We start from the raw sequence: 16,491 nt of genomic DNA, 5'->3' as shown, positions 1-16,491 counted from the left end.
TTCCACTTGAACTGAAGCGGCCTCTAGCTAGGCATTCAGCTCACTTGATCTCACTGAATTATTAACTTGTTAATTAATACTGAACCGCATTTATTAGACTTAACATAGAATGCATACTTGGACCAAGGGCATTATTTCCTTCAGTCTCCCACTTGTCCTTAGGGACAAGTGTGCATTTCCTAATTCCTTTGTCGCTCGATGCTTGCTCTTGAACATAAGGTAAGAGTTGTCATCCTTATTATGTCCAGAGGTGTTCCTCGGTTTCAGAGTTCAACTGATCAAATAAACAGATAATCATAGCCTATGATTCATCCGAGCACGGCCATGCATTTTACAGTTTCTAGCTCTCCGAGTGGCCTTGTACAACTTTTAAGCATCTCATCCCGATTTATGGGAGGACAATCCCAATCTTGCGATCTTGAGATTAGACTTCGTTTGATAGGTGATTACCTGAGCGTTGCCTTTATAGCCTCCTTTTACGGTGCGACGGTTGGTCAACGTCAAAGCAACTAGTTCTCAAACAAGTAATCTCAAATTACTCAGGTATTGAGGATTTAGTGTCTAATAATTTAATGAAATTTACTTATGACAGACTTTCATCTCTTACAGTAAAGTTTCATAGGTCTTGTCCGATACTAGTCTTCCCAAAGTAAGTATCTATGCAAATGATTATGACATTGCCATGTCCACATAGTTCAAGAAACAGAACTACTAGTCATCTTGCATTCTAATCGTCTAACGTTTTCTATGCGTCCAATTTTATAGAAAACTCCGATTAGGGACCATTTTCAACCTTTGACATTCAAGTTCACTTGATAGACATTTCTTAGTCACAGGACTGGTCCTGACAGTCTATCTTGAATATTTCGTCAAATTTGAAGGGACTCATCATTTAATACTAAACCAAGATTAAATGGAATATGAAAATACATTTCATATATGATAAATGTTCAACCCCAATGTTTTACAACCATGGGCCTCAAACCCATTTTCTAAAACAATTCATGGAATTCAAAGCTATGCTTGATTTCCAGTGCTACAACGTGAGTGTTGCTTCTCACTTGTTGCATAGGTTTAGTTATCATGCTTTGCCAATCTTAACATCCTTTTCATCGAATGTTCTTTGAGATATGATGATAAGATCTTTTCGAGTTTGTTTATTATGTGATCTAGTCTTTCTTACTACATTAGTGGTTCTACGCATTTTGCAATGAAGAACCATTAAGTTAGCAGACGTTTTTCTTGCTTCAAGAGTGGTTCCACGCATTTTTCAATGAAGAACCATCAAGCCAGCAGATAGGTGATCTACCCAAGTTCAGTGAAGAACTTTAAACAACCCTGTTTTATTGCTTCTTAGGCAATAATTACTTTTACTTCAACTGCATAGGTTGCTAGTGATGCTTTGTTTGGATTTACCTATCCAAGCAGTTCATAGATATGTGGAAGACTCTCCAACTATATCTTAGAACATAGAAATTAATATTTTAATTTCCCACGCAACAACTCATGGTCTCCAATCCATGTTGCCATTTCAAAACACGATGCTCTATAGCTCGTCCTTATCAATGGTTAACTCCAAAGGGTCTTGCTTGATCCTTTGCCAGTGTTTATGCGTGTAGCATCAATATTTAGCGTATCTTTATTTCCTTGAATCAAGAACTATTCCTATGTACCTTTTCAAGTACCATAAGTATTCTTGGTCTCAATCTAGTTGATCTTCACTTAGATCAATAGAGATTGGTATATGTTCGTCATGCCTTAAAGTCATACGATACGTTTTTGGCGATCCTCATATTATATCATACATGATAAATTCTTTTGCAGAATAATTCCAAATTGAATTCTATTCATGTAACTTTAGCTCATTCAATTTTAGTAGATACTGAATCCAGCTAAATTCTTTGACATATAATATAGGTTAAGAATCTCATTTAGACTCTTTGATGTTTAACTTAGTAAATGCTTATACATAGTTCAAACATTCTTTACTTAGATTTATTCACATGGGTCGAATATCTCCAATGGAGACTTTCGTGTTTGATTTAGTAAATGCCATTACTTAATCTAAAACAATATCATAAGATCTTTGTGAATAGATCTTAATACCCAGTATGTACTAAGTTTCGCCTTGGTCCGTCATTGATGAATAATCTCAAATCTAAGTATTTAGCATTTGAATGTTATTTCACAATAGAGAGATATGTGTGTGATACACATAGGACCAAATAAGTTTTTATGTACTCCCACTAAACTTCTTATATATCTATAAGAATCATGTACATTTTATGAAACTAAAATACTTATTAGCTTCACTAAAATACATTTCTAATTCCCAATTGCTTGCTTAAATCTGTACTTTAGATTTCATAAGCTAGCTTTCTTTTTCAAGCATTTATTTGGATCCACAAATTCTATGACATACCATGTACATATTGTATTCCATCATTTGATTGAGGAATACGTTTTGTCATCCAATTGCCATATGTACCAATATGCAATCATTGCTTGAATTATAGACTTAAGCATTACGATTTTGCATGAGGTTTCAACACAATCCATGCCATGAATTTGCTTGTAACCTTTAGCAACTAATCTAGCTTTGTGTGTGAACACAATTCCATGTTTGATGGTTTTTATCCTTAAAACAAACTTGCAACCAATAGGTGTGAAACTATTCTTGCAAATCAACAAAATTTCAATTTTGTCATCAAAACATTGAGTATGTTTTATGGCCTCTAACCATTTAAAACATTTGAGTCTATATATGGCCTCTAACCATTTTAGGGAATTTGGGTTTCGTCATAGCTTTCTTACAAGTCACAAACTCATTAATCTATATGATAATAGTTTGACTGCAAGTTGTAGGTTTCTTCACTATTTAATAGAAGAATCTCATAGTTTCATTGACCTGATCTCTATGTTTCTTCACTATCTAATAGAAGAATCTCATAGTTTCAGTGACTTGAATTCTATGCCTACTTGGGTATAGAACATCAAACAATAGAATATCAATAGCCACTTGAAAGTCCTTTGAATATTCTGTTCTCCTTGAAGCACTTGTAAAGTCTTCTAAGAGATGTCTATTCTTTAAAGCCACTTCTAAAGTCCTTAAAGAATAAGTTCGGATTTTCTGAAGCACTTCGAAAAGCCTCCGGAATGTCCGTTTATGTTTGTTGTTCGTCTCGAAGACTTTCGAGGTCTATTTTCTCCCACTTGTCATTTTGGAAACGAATCTCTAAAAGGACATTATTTCGAGCAAACAAACATTATGTTCTCAAAAATTCGTGGTAGAAACAATACCCTTGTGTCTCATTTGAATAAATCACAATGAAACATATATCTATACTTGGGCCTTAGTTTGTCGAATGACAAACACTAAGCTCCCACTGAGTTTTGCAACTCTCTAGATATATTTTATGAAAAGTTATTCTGAAATTACTTTTCAATAGCTTTGACGAATTTGGTTTAGTTTGGTGGTAGTTGAGCATTTTGTTTTAGAAATTATAGGAAAAGTCTTTATGATTCATCATTGATCGAATCAAGTACTAATCGACTTCGATCATTCCAACTTAGATATGCCATATCTTATGGACCTAGATTGTGAAATTACAACACACAATCATTGATGATCATATTTGGTCTCAAGTAATCATCAACATGATCTAACCTAGATCTTTATGATTTCTTGCCAAGTGGATTTTATACTTCTGAATCTTTGAACTAGCCAAACAGATTCAACTTATATCACATTTGAGTAAATAAACCTATATTCACTCAAATCCATGTGAAATAATAAAGTCATAAAACCTTTCTTTAGCTTTGAACTCTATCGTCTAGGCGTTCTAACAATAGTTCATATTCTTTGTTACTTTCAACAAGTAAGACTTGCTTGTCTTAAGTTGATCTAGAAACCAACCAACTTTCAAAAAGTCCATCAAAATAGAGTTTGTGAATGTTAACTTGTTGATATGGTCTAAGCAACAATGCCAAAGATGAATGGAACTCAAATCAAGGGTTTGATTTGAACCTAGTAAAGTTCTTTAAAGAGTTGTTTGTTTTAATCAAGCATATTAACTCAACCTGTAATTGACCATTTCATTCAAATAAACAAACAAACAAGCATTGTTTTTGTTCTTCTGAATGTGAGTCTTTCTGTGTTTGAAGCAGAAATTTAGGTATGCTGATTATGGAACAAAATAGCCATTAAGTTCCAGCCTTTGAAAGGACTTAAAACAAACTAGATGACCCTACAACTAATGTAGCATTGCCATGCTTCATTTCCCACTTGTAGGTCATTAGTGTATCCTAGCTTCCATTGTTTGAGTTATTACCGAAGTAAGAACCTCAAGCGGTATATGATACCAAGGAAGTTTGATTGCTAGGTCACTTCTCTTTAAACATAAACTTATAGGTAGAAACGGAATCGTAAATTCCTTTCATTTGTTCCTTGTTTTCCTATTTCTTGTACCCTTTCTTATAGTCTTAAGAATTGAATTCTTTAGTGTTGACTTTTATACTTTGTTAGACATGTCCAATGTCACCAACAAGGTTCTTTACCATTTTAATTTATGTTGAATATTTGTTTCAACTAGATGATCTTACCAGAAGCTTCTAAAGTTCTCTAAGTATCGATCTATTCGAATGTCTAGGGACTAGACTCATTCGAGAATTAAATGGACAAAGATATTAGGTTGTTAACCATTGGTAAAGCTGAGCGTTTAAGCTCAATGCTTTATGATCTCAAAACTACAGTGTATTTTGAATTCACAAGCACCAATTGGTTTGCCATTCGATTTTGATATTCGAAAACAACCATAAAAGTCGATATAAGAAACGTACATTTTAAATTGCTCACTTTCTCTCTTTTCCGTGAATCGTTCTTGGATTCACTACCAATCGAGGAAATTTACTGTTACCTTTCTAAAAGGATTTATTGCAGTGCAAGATATTTAATTATAAACAATAATTAAAACATACATTGAAGCATGCAAAGTCTAAACATTTATCATGAATAATAACTTGAAATTAAAGCAACCATGCAATTCAAACAAGTTATTAGCATTTTATTCGAATTTATTGTTCCGGCAGGTGTGAATAAAATGATTCCAAGATCCTAAAATCATTGAAGAACTAAGCACAGTTTGTCGACTTAATCCTAGAACATCTTAGGTAAGCAAAAGCCTTTTGCTAATAGTCTAGAAACTATTCTTGGTTGATAGGTACGTCTAAGAACTTGTTAGGTAAACCTATCGATTTTGCCACGACATAAAAGGACTCCTTACTTATATCGTTGAGTTTCACCAAAACTAACATGTACTCACAATTATTTGTGTACCTTGCCCCTTTAGGACCAATAAGTAACACCTCGCTGAGCGAAAACTATTACTAGATTGATGTAAAGGATATCCAAGCAAGTGTATATTTTGGCATGGCACCTTTTAACTCAATTTTTTAAGTTTGGAACTTAAGGCTCTTACTATGTTGGTTAGATTTTAAGTGAACTAAAATCCTTAATCATGCAACATAATCAAGCTTTTGATCTCATGCATTTTAAGACATATTTAAAACAATAAATAACTTAAAACATGCATAAGATATTTGTGATCTAGTATGGCCCGACTTCATCTTGAAGCTTTGACTTCAAAGTCCGTCTTGAAAATCTCCGTGGGAGGCACCATTTTCTTCAAATAGGATAAGCTATAACTAATTACAACTATTTGATGGTTCGCAGACCATATTTGAATTGAAAAATAACTTTGGTACTTTAGACCAATTACATTCAAATTAATGGTACGCAGACCATATTTTCTATCCTATTTGGGCCATACTAGTCACTTCATAACCTGCAAAATAGTACATATACAATATATACCATTCACCCATTCATTATCATGAATGGCCCACATAGCTGGTTAGTAAAACACATTATGCATCACGTAAACATTTGCAGCAATTAATCAAGGGCACCAATAATCTACCAATTATTCAGTCCTTATTAATTCTAATCGAGTTGTTTTAACCTTAAGGATTTGTAGACCTAATCAAGAGTTTATGACTAAAAAGCGCTCCCACTTAAACCAATAAATTCATATGCTTTACCAATTTTAAACATAAAAATGTATTTCTAGTCTAACCGGAAACATACAAATTTAATTAAAATTTAAAGCTCATATCAATTTATAATTGAATCCAAAAATTTAATTTAATTTCAGTCGTATTTAAATTAATTCATGATTTTAATTTTAGTAAAATAATTAGAATAAATAACATTTATTATAATTATAATATTCAAAATTAAAATCCAAGAAAATAATTCAAATTATTAATTTTAAAATTAATTAAAATTACGTGAACTGAAATTTTCAAATTAAACATTCAAAACGATCTAATCGTAACGCAAACACCCTACGCGTTGCACGCCCATGGACCGTACGCACACAGCCATTGCTGGCTATGTGCGCGCAGCTCATGCGCTCGTCGCATAGCTGCTGCTGTCCTATCGCAAGCCTCCGCACAGCGCCCCATCGCACGCGAGCTATCGCTCGCAGTGCGCGCGCGCGAGATCGCTCGCTGGGCGCGCTGGCTCGCTCGCTGTGCGCGCGAGCCATCGCTCGCTGGGGCGCGACATCGCTCGCTGGGCGGGCGACATCGCGCGCTGCGCGCGCGAGCCATCGCTCGCTGGGGCGCGACATCGCTCGCTGGGCGAGCGACATCGCGCGCTGCGCGCGCGAGCAGTGCTGGGCGCGGCGCTCGTGGCACGCGAGCTTGCGCTCGCTGCGCGCGAGGCTGCGCGCACTTGTGCGAGGCAGCGCGCGTTGTGGCGCAGCTCGCTTGCTGCCCACACGCGACTGCCTTGGCTCGCCCTTCGCCCACGCCCATTCGTTCATTGCTCGTGGCACACGACACAAGGCAGGGCTGCTGCCTTGTGCTCGTGCACTACGCCCTTGCTCATTGCATTCGTGCCGCACGGGCGACGAGCTCCCTTGCTCGTCGTCGCATGCCCGCATTATACAACACCCCTTAAGGGTAACACGAAGCGTCCATTGCTTCGTGCGTGCAAGTTATTTGAACGAATCGCATAAAAATTTAAAATTTATATTTAAAATTAATGACAAATTAATAAATATTATTAATTTCATAATTTTAGGGCGAAAAATCGAAAATTTATTATCCAATTGATTTCCGATTGATATGGATTCAAGTCTAGGTCATAAAAATTTAAAATTTATCGTAAATTTACAATTTTTATGGTGGTTTTTAATCATAGGTTTCTAATTAAATTACAATTAATTATGAAAATCAAATTAATTCTAAATTATTATAATTTTCAACAAATTAATCATAATTACAAATTAGATTGCATAATTAACAAGACTAGGCATTCAAACTTGTTAAACATATGCAGTAGGTCAATCAAAAATTCAAGATTTATCAACAGGAATCGCAAATATTTAATTTAACATCTTAAATTTACGAAATTTTGCATTCGAAAAACTAAAACCTTCGAAAAGTCATAGCTAGGCTTCGAATTTGAGAATTCTGGGTTCGGCAGAAAAATACTATTTTTGTCAAAATTTTAGAATGCCTTTTACATGCGGAATTGACACAAAAATCACTCAATTCGGATGAGTAATGAAGAAACTGCCGAAAAACTGCGTACATATATTTAAATAAACGCAATTTGCAATTAATTAACAATTACGAAAATTAATCACCCCTTTTAATTCTTGCAAATTTGTAATATTTAACCATGTTCATGCAATTTAGATTATGAAAATAATAAGGGGCTCGTGATACCACTGTTAGGCTATGATACATATGACACTACATAGATCATGCGGAAACAACCATTAACCCAGGACAACATATTATTTACACATAATCATATAGCATAATTTAGATGCATACTCTTTGTTGCGTGCCCTCCCTAGCTGCGCCCGAACCGAACAAGAACAAGTCTTTTAGGACTCCAAGTGTCGTCCCTCCGTAGATAGTCCACAGCACGTCCGGATCCGCCTTAAGATTGACCAACTAGAATCGCCCTTAAGGTACTAGAAAATTTCGGCACTTTTGAGCAAGATGTGTGTTTGATTTTCTCTCAAAAAACTCACTTTTGAATACTTTGAAACTTGTGTATAAATTATGACCCCTAGGCCTTTATTTATAGAGTTATGGAAAAGGAATCGTAATCCTAGTAGGATACGAATTAATTGAAATTAGAATCCTACATGAATTCTATTTAATTAATTTATCCAATTAGGAATAGTAATTTAATCATACACTGACTCTTGCAGATTCAGGAATCACGCATGAGCACAAACTCACACACACACGGCAGCCACAAGGGCTGCCCATGCGCGTGCGAGCAGCAGCCCACGCAGCACGGCCCACGCATCCGTGGCCCTTGGCGCGCGCTGGGCTTGTGGCGTGCGTGCTTGCTGGGCGATGGCCCGGCTTCGTGCTGGGCCTTCGTCCGGCAGGCCTCGTCCGATGCTAATTCGTACGATACGCTTCCGATTAAATTTCCATTTCCGGAATCTATTTCCGATACGAACAATATTTAATATTTCCGATTCCGGAATTAATTTCTGTTTCGAACAAATATTTAATATTTCCGTTTCCGGAATTATTTTCCGATTCCGGTAATATTTCCGATTCTGACAATATTTCCGTTTCCGGCAATATTTCCGATTCTGGTAATATTTCCATTTCCAATAATATTTTCCGATACGTACCATGTTTCCGTTTCCGGCAACATCTACGACTTGGATAATATTCATATTTCCGACACGATCCATATTTCCGTTTCCGGCAATATCATCGTTTCCGGAGTATTCATTTCTTGCCTGTGACGATCTTAGCTCCCACTGAAACCAAGATCCGCCGGTTCCGAATATTCATAGATGGAGTATTTAATGCCATTAAATACTTGATCCGTTTACGTACTATTTGTGTGACCCTACGGGTTCAGTCAAGAGTAAGCTGTGGATTAATATCATTAATTCCACTTGAACTGAAGCGGCCTCTAGCTAGGCATTCAGCTCACTTGATCTCACTGAATTATTAACTTGTTAATTAATACTGAACCGCATTTATTAGACTTAACATAGAATGCATACTTGGACCAAGGGCATTATTTCCTTCACATATCCAGTGGCTAATTGGGCCAAGCCCAATGCAAATCAGAAGCAGGCAGGAATACTTGGGCCATTTCCTCAAGCTTTCACAGCAACAGGACCACAAACTCCCACCGATATCGAAGCCGCGATGCACACTCTTGGTCTTAACCCACCGGATGCAAATTGGTACATGGATACCGGAGCCACTTCTCATATGACATCCGGGCAAGGTAATCTCTCGTCTTATTTCAATTTGAGCAAAAATCGTGGCATAATTGTTGGTAATGGTCATTCAATTCCAATTCATGGTTACGGTCACACCAATTTGCCCCCCCCCACACCCACCATTGGTTTTGAATAATGTCCTTCATGCTCCTAAATTAATTAAAAATTTAGTTTCCGTAAGGAAATTCACTACCGATAATTCTGTTTGTGTTGAATTTGATCCATTTGGGTTTTCTGTGAAGGATTTTCAGACGGGGTTGCAACTAATGAGATGTGATAGCCGGGGAGATCTTTATCCCATCACTACCACAACACAAGCCACTCCATCCACTTTTGCTGCTTTATCTTCCTCTTTATGGCATGAACGTTTGGGCCATCCGGGAGCACTTGTTCTTGACTCCCTTAGAAAGAATAAAATTATTGAGTGTAATCGAACTCGTGGTCTTGGTTTTTGTTCTTCCTGTCCTCTAGGGAAGCATATTAAACTGCCTTTGTTGCTTCTAATTCTCGTACTATGTTGCCATTTGATATTTTGCATTGTGATCTTTGGACATCTCCTGTTTTGAGCTCTTCTGGGCACCGTTACTATATGTTGTTGTTGGATGATTACTCTAATTTCTTGTGGACATTTCCTTTGTCAAAAAAATCACAAGTTTATTCCACATTTTTAGCTTTTAGAGCCTTCATCCGTACTCAATTTGAACGGGAGGTAAAAAATATTCAATGTGATAATGGGAGGGAATTTGATAATGGGCAGTTTTGGGAATTTTGTAAGGTCAATGGCTTGTCTTTTCGTCTCTCATGCCCTCATACATCACCCCAAAATGGGAAGGCCGAGAGAAAAATTCGAACCATTAATAATATTGTTCGCACATTACTAGCTCATGCATCTTTACCCCCCTCCTTTTGGCATCATGCATTATACATGGCAACATACCTACTTAATATCCTCCCAAGCAAGGTGATAAGCTATAACTCTCCCCTAAAAATCCTCTACCACAAAGACCCTTCTTATTCTCATCTACGGGTTTTTGGGTGTTTATGCTACCCCTTATTTCCATCCACCACTATACATAAACTACAACCTCGGTCCACTCCGTGTGTATTTTTGGGGTATCCTTCTCATCATCGTGGCTACAAATGCTATGATCTTTCCTCCAATAAAATCATCATAAGTCGCCACGTCATCTTCGATGAAACTCAATTTCCGTTCTCCAAGGCCTACACTCCCACCCCTACTTCTTATACTTTTATGGATGATGGCCTTGCTCCATATATTGTCCAACAATTGGCCCAAAATGCAGCTGGCCAGGCCCAAACATCACATCCACCTTCACCAAGCTGTAGTGATTCAGCTTATACACCTCATACATCTCATGTGCAGCCCAGCCCACAATCAATTACACCATCCAGCCCACCAAGTCAGCAAACCCCAATATTACCCATCACCCCTGGCAGTCCTCTTACTGGGCCCAATCTAGACACACAGGCCCACTCCCCTGCAAACCTCATGAACTGCCCAGCAACAGAAGGGCCAGCACGACCTTCTCCCAGCCCAACACGGGAACAACCCAATCCACTTCTGCCCATCCAACCTCAAACATCTGAAGCTACTAGACCGGTTACTCGTAGTCAACGGGGGATATTTAAACCAAAAGCCCATTTTAATTTACACTCTTGTGTTGGTAAATCCCCTTTACCCCGTAACCCGGTGTCGGCCCTCCGTGACCCGAATTGGAAAATGGCTATGGATGATGAATATAATGCTCTTATTGCAAATAAGACGTGGGAATTGGTGCCCCGTCCACCTAATGTTAATGTGATTCGATCTATGTGGATATTTACTCATAAGGAAAAATCTGATGGTTCCTTTGAGAGGCATAAAGCCCGTCTTGTAGGTGATGGTGCAGGTCAACAGGTTGGCGTGGATTGTGGCGAGACTTTCAGTCCGGTGGTCAAACCGGCCACAATTCGCATTGTGCTTAGTATTGCTCTCTCTAAAGCATGGTCCATCCATCAACTGGACGTAAAAAATGCCTTTTTACATGGTGACCTCAAGGAGACCGTCTATATGCACCAACCATTGGGGTTCAAAGACTCCCGTTTTCCTCATCATGTGTGTTTGTTGAAAAAGTCTCTGTATGGGCTCAAACAAGCACCTCGGGCTTGGTACAAAAGGTTTGCAGACTATGTCACTTCCCTTGGCTTTTCTAATAGCAAAGCAGATCAATCATTGTTCATATACAGTAAAGGCAAGTCCATTGCTTACATTTTGCTTTATGTGGATGATATAATTTTAACAGCATCGTCTGATGAACTTCGCAAGTCTATCATTTCTCTCCTCAGCTCGGAGTTTGCAATGAAAGACTTGGGGCAGTTAAGTTATTTTCTGGGTATTGCTGTCACTCACCATGCAGGTGGTCTATTCTTATCTCAAAGAAAGTATGCATCAGAGATTATTGAACGAGCTGGCATGTCGGCCTGTAAGCCATCTCCCACACCGGTTGATACTAAACCGAAGATGAGTGCCAAGACAAGTCCACCATGCGACGACCCATCTCACTATCGCAGTCTTGCTGGAGCACTTCAATATCTCACTTTTACGAGGCCCGATATCACCTATGCCGTACAACAAGTCTGCTTATTTATGCATGATCCGAGAGAAGAACACATGCATGCCCTCAAGCGAATAGTGCGCTACATTAAGGGCACTATTGATCATGGCTTACAACTATATCCTTCTTCGATTTCAGCTCTCGTTTCTTACACTGATGCGGATTGGGGTGGATGTCCGGATACCCGACGATCGACGTCTGGATATTGTGTGTTTCTCGGTGATAACCTGGTCTCTTGGTCTGCTAAAAGGCAAGCTACTTTATCTCGTTCTAGTGCTGAGGCAGAGTACCGCGGAGTTGCAAATGTAGTTTCCGAATCATGTTGGTTACGTAATCTTTTATTGGAGCTTCTTTGTCCCATTCAGAAAGCTACATTGGTCTATTGTGATAATGTTAGTGCGATTTATTTATCCGGCAATCCAGTCCAACATCAGCGCACTAAACATATTGAGATGGATATTCATTTTGTACGTGAAAAGGTTGCTCGCGGACATGTACGTGTTTTACATGTGCCATCTCGATACCAGATAGCAGACATCTTTACTAAGGGGCTTCCCTTGGTATTATTTGAAGACTTTCGGGACAGTCTCAGCGTTCGCCAACCTCCCGCTTCGACTGAGGGGGTATGTTAGAATAAATGTAAATAATCTTGGTAAATATTATAATTGATAGAGTGTATCAATTAGAATAATTAGAATATCGTGATTGAGAGATTGTATCATAATTAGAATATTGTGATTGAGAGAATCACTCCATAACAGTAGCAATCAATCACGTATCTTTAGCCAAGATATTATGTATATAAGCATAGTTTGTAATATTGATTAATCAAGGAAATATCTTCTTTCAATTAGGTTATGGAAACAAGGGTTTGTTGCCTTAATCTCCTATTTATATGAAGACTACAAACTTGGCGCTCAAGGTATAGAATATATTAGACGCGCAAAAAGAAGAGTATTTGCAAAGGACTCTGCGCTTCGCCTAAACTTTCCTTAATTTTGCTAATTTTTTAGTTAAATTAGTTGGTGATCGATATTAACAAGAACATCTACTTCGTATTTCCTTTTCACATTACCTAGGTTTTTATACATATATAAAAAAATACAGTGATTTAGATCTTGTTATATTATCTCAAAACATCAGTAAAATTTACAAAAACTACTACCTTCGTTTCACAAAAATATTTACAATTACTGTTCGCACAAATATTATGACAAAAATAGAAAATTTGATTGAATATTATAAAATATGGATAAAGTAAGAAAAATGTGGGTGGGAGTAAAATTTAAAAAAAAAAGAAAAAAAAAAAGAAAAATGTGGGTGGGAGTAAGAAAAAAAATGAATAAAGTAACAGAAAGTGAGTGGGCAATTGTAAATATTGTGGGAGTAAGAAGGGTAAGGTAGTAAGTATTTCATGCCCATGATTAGAATAAATAAAATGTAAAAAACATTATAAAACGAATTAAAACAGAAAGTGTAAAGATAATTTTGAAACGAATGTATTACTCCCTCCGTTTCTTTTTGTTTGTTACGCATTCCATTTAGGGTGTTTCACAATGTTTTTTACGTGGGAGAATCTTTCCTTTTATAAACTTATTATACTATCATTTTTTGTGTCATCTTTTAATTTTAATTGATCCAATTTTTTCAACTCATTAAATATCTTTGCAATTCCCAAGTATGTTAAGTTAGCAATCTTTGTGCTTTTCCATTATTGGATAATTTTGATAAATAAAACAATTTTATTAGTTGTTGTAATGATTAGTGGATTGAGATTTTACTTGGATTTAATTTTTTTAATACAAAAAAAAGAATCTTTATTATACGTTAATAAACGTGCAAAATTCCAAACGAACAAATATAAAGAAACGAAGGAAATATAAATTTAGACTAATCCAACTATATTAATTTTATACAATAATAATTGTTTTCAAATATTTGTATTCCTCGAATCCTAGTAGGACCCTGTAAACGTTGTAAGTATTACATATATATATATATTTATATATATATTACGGGTGACGGGAAATTATAATTATAATTTAATCAAGAAGAAGTGAGTCCAAGTGACAATGGTGGAAAACCCCATAACTTTACCCTTCGACTACATCCGACCCAAATTATCCCTCACACATGAAGCAATAAACCGGCATCGAGACGATAACTTACGAAGCCTGTTAGACCGCAAGAAGCTCCACTTAATTCTCGATTTAGACCACACGCTAATCCATACAAGGAAAACCATGAAACTACTCGATCGTGAGAAGGGACAAAGGTTCAAGAAAATTAACGACGCGTACGAGATTTTCGAGGGTAAATTCGTGGTGAAGTTAAGGCCGGGTGTTCGTGATTTCCTTAACCAAGTTAGTTCGATGTTTGATTTATCGATCTATACCACCGGTACGCGAATCTACGCACACAATGTGGTTGAATTACTCGACAAATCGAGGTTTATGTACGTGATTACGAGGGAGGATTCTTTGAAGGAGAATCAAAAGAGCCTAAACAATGTGTTATTACATGAACGGGTTGTTTTAATTGTGGATGATAAACAAGATGTTTGGGAAGAATCTAGTCGTGAAAATCTAATTAAAATTAAACCTTATCGATATTATTTACCAACCAAGAATAATGCAAAAGAAAGTGACGATGAGCTTACTAGGGTTTTGAGTATTTTAAAGGAGGTTCATCGTGTATTTTACGATGAACATTGTAAGCATAATGGGGTGGAATATGATTGTAGTAATAAAGATGTGAGAGAAGTGCTTCGAAGAGTTACGCGGAGGTCCGGAAGCCCATTGTTAAAAATTAAAGTTATAATTGGTTCATGGTTGGGAAACTTGTTTGGGCCATGTAATAGTCAACCAAGAACTAAAGTCTAAAGATTGATGATTCTAAAGAAGGAAGCAAATGTACAAGTTGTACCATGTATTGAGTAATATTGTAAATCTGTAATAGCTATACTGGTATTCAGTTGTTTCTTCAAACAAACACGGTAGACTTGTGTATAAGGCCAATTACTAGTCAAATAGTTACAAATTTTGATTGATTAATGATGTTTAATAGTTACGATGAATCAAATAGTTATATTTTGTCATCACATAGTAGTTTGTTTATTTAATAATGACATCAACGATTTTATAAAAGTTATTAGGTGCATCGTGCATCCAAGAATACTTTCATGTCCATTGGTGATCCTTATCAAACTTTCTCCTCACATTTAGGAGAAAATGTGAGAGGGTGCACGGTGCATCCTAATGCATGTAATATGCTCTAACGGTCTAGATTTTATTTGTTTACATAGTCGACCATATTTGACGACTATTGAAGAAGTAAGGCTTGTGTGCCAAGTGAATGAAGGCCTGTGAGCCATGTGAATGAAGCCCAATCCAGTCCTTACTTTTCTATCAATTTCAGTGCATGTGATCATGTACTATCCAGCCGTTTTTTGCCATTTCTGTCAGCATCATGTGACTAATCCTAAGTGTCACAATTGTGTGCTATTCTAGGTTGATTCTCTTATATGCTATCTGTCCTTAAATCATTGATCAAGTGTAGCATTTAGGGCTATATAATGTCTTGCTTAGCCACTCTTTAGGGCAAGCCGCAATGAATGAAAACTGGATTGGTGCACACTCTTTCTCTCTTCTTTCTTGCGTATGAAACTACAATGTTTTCAACGACTGCATTAGAATTTTTGCAGTCAATGTAGATGCAACTAATTGTTAGTTTTATTGATTTGTTGTTGAGTTCATAATCTGTTTGATTTTCTTACACAAGGGTTGCCGATGCTTGATGTCATCCAAGGCATGTAGGTCTAGAACACAAAGGCACGTCGATATGAATGATTTGCCGTTTTAGGAAGAGAATTTGTTGTTAACTAACTGGTTCTGTTGTGCACGTTTTGGGCCTTTGCCCTTTTATGTCAGGCTTGATAGTCGACAGTCATGACATACTACTAATCATCTTACAAAAAGGATAATTATTATCTGCGAATATTCAACCGATAGTCATGTCATGACATACTACTAATCATCTTACAAAATGACAAGCGAAAACGTAAATCATACATATTTTTAATAATACTAGTTTGACTAAAAGTAAAGTGGATAAAAAAAAGTTGACGTACTGTAATAAAGGATACTAAATACAGGATAAAGAAAGAGGCAAACACTTCAAATTGGCATAGAGTCATGATAGTATTCTTCTTTCACCCTTTGATAAGGAGCTAGACAGTGTTTTTAAACATTCAACTAGGATATCCGCCTTTAAAGCCCTATTTTGTGGGCCGTTTTTCCTATTTCGCATAGTTCATCTCTTTAAATTATACTCTTTTTCTGTTACACTTTCATTTGATTCTTTGCATTGGTCTCTTATGCATGATTGTGATAAACAACTCATTCTGATACAGGTAGCACAAGAGATTAACTTAGAGGCAAAAATTTAGAGTGATATAAAATAACATTGGGAAAGTGCGAGAGGTGTAATGTTTCAATGGGAAAGTGTGATTGATTTAGTTTCCCGGTAATTTT

General features: G+C 36.8%; 1 protein-coding gene across 1 annotated transcript; it reads left to right on the top strand.

Moving 5' to 3' along the window:
- The first annotated feature begins 14,021 nt into the window (after window positions 1-14,021).
- LOC130459960 (RNA polymerase II C-terminal domain phosphatase-like 5) lies at window positions 14,022-15,004 on the top strand. Its single transcript, XM_056827601.1, has one exon. The coding sequence runs from the start codon at window positions 14,032-14,034 to the stop codon at window positions 14,839-14,841; it is 810 nt and encodes a 269-aa protein (XP_056683579.1). The 5' UTR covers window positions 14,022-14,031; the 3' UTR covers window positions 14,842-15,004.
- The last annotated feature ends 1,487 nt before the right edge of the window (window positions 15,005-16,491 follow it).

Source organism: Spinacia oleracea, chromosome 4, assembly GCF_020520425.1.
Source record: "Spinacia oleracea cultivar Varoflay chromosome 4, BTI_SOV_V1, whole genome shotgun sequence".
NCBI lineage: Eukaryota > Viridiplantae > Streptophyta > Magnoliopsida > Caryophyllales > Amaranthaceae > Spinacia > Spinacia oleracea.
Note: the sequence above shows the minus strand (reverse complement) of the source record. Positions and strands in the feature narration are given on the sequence as shown.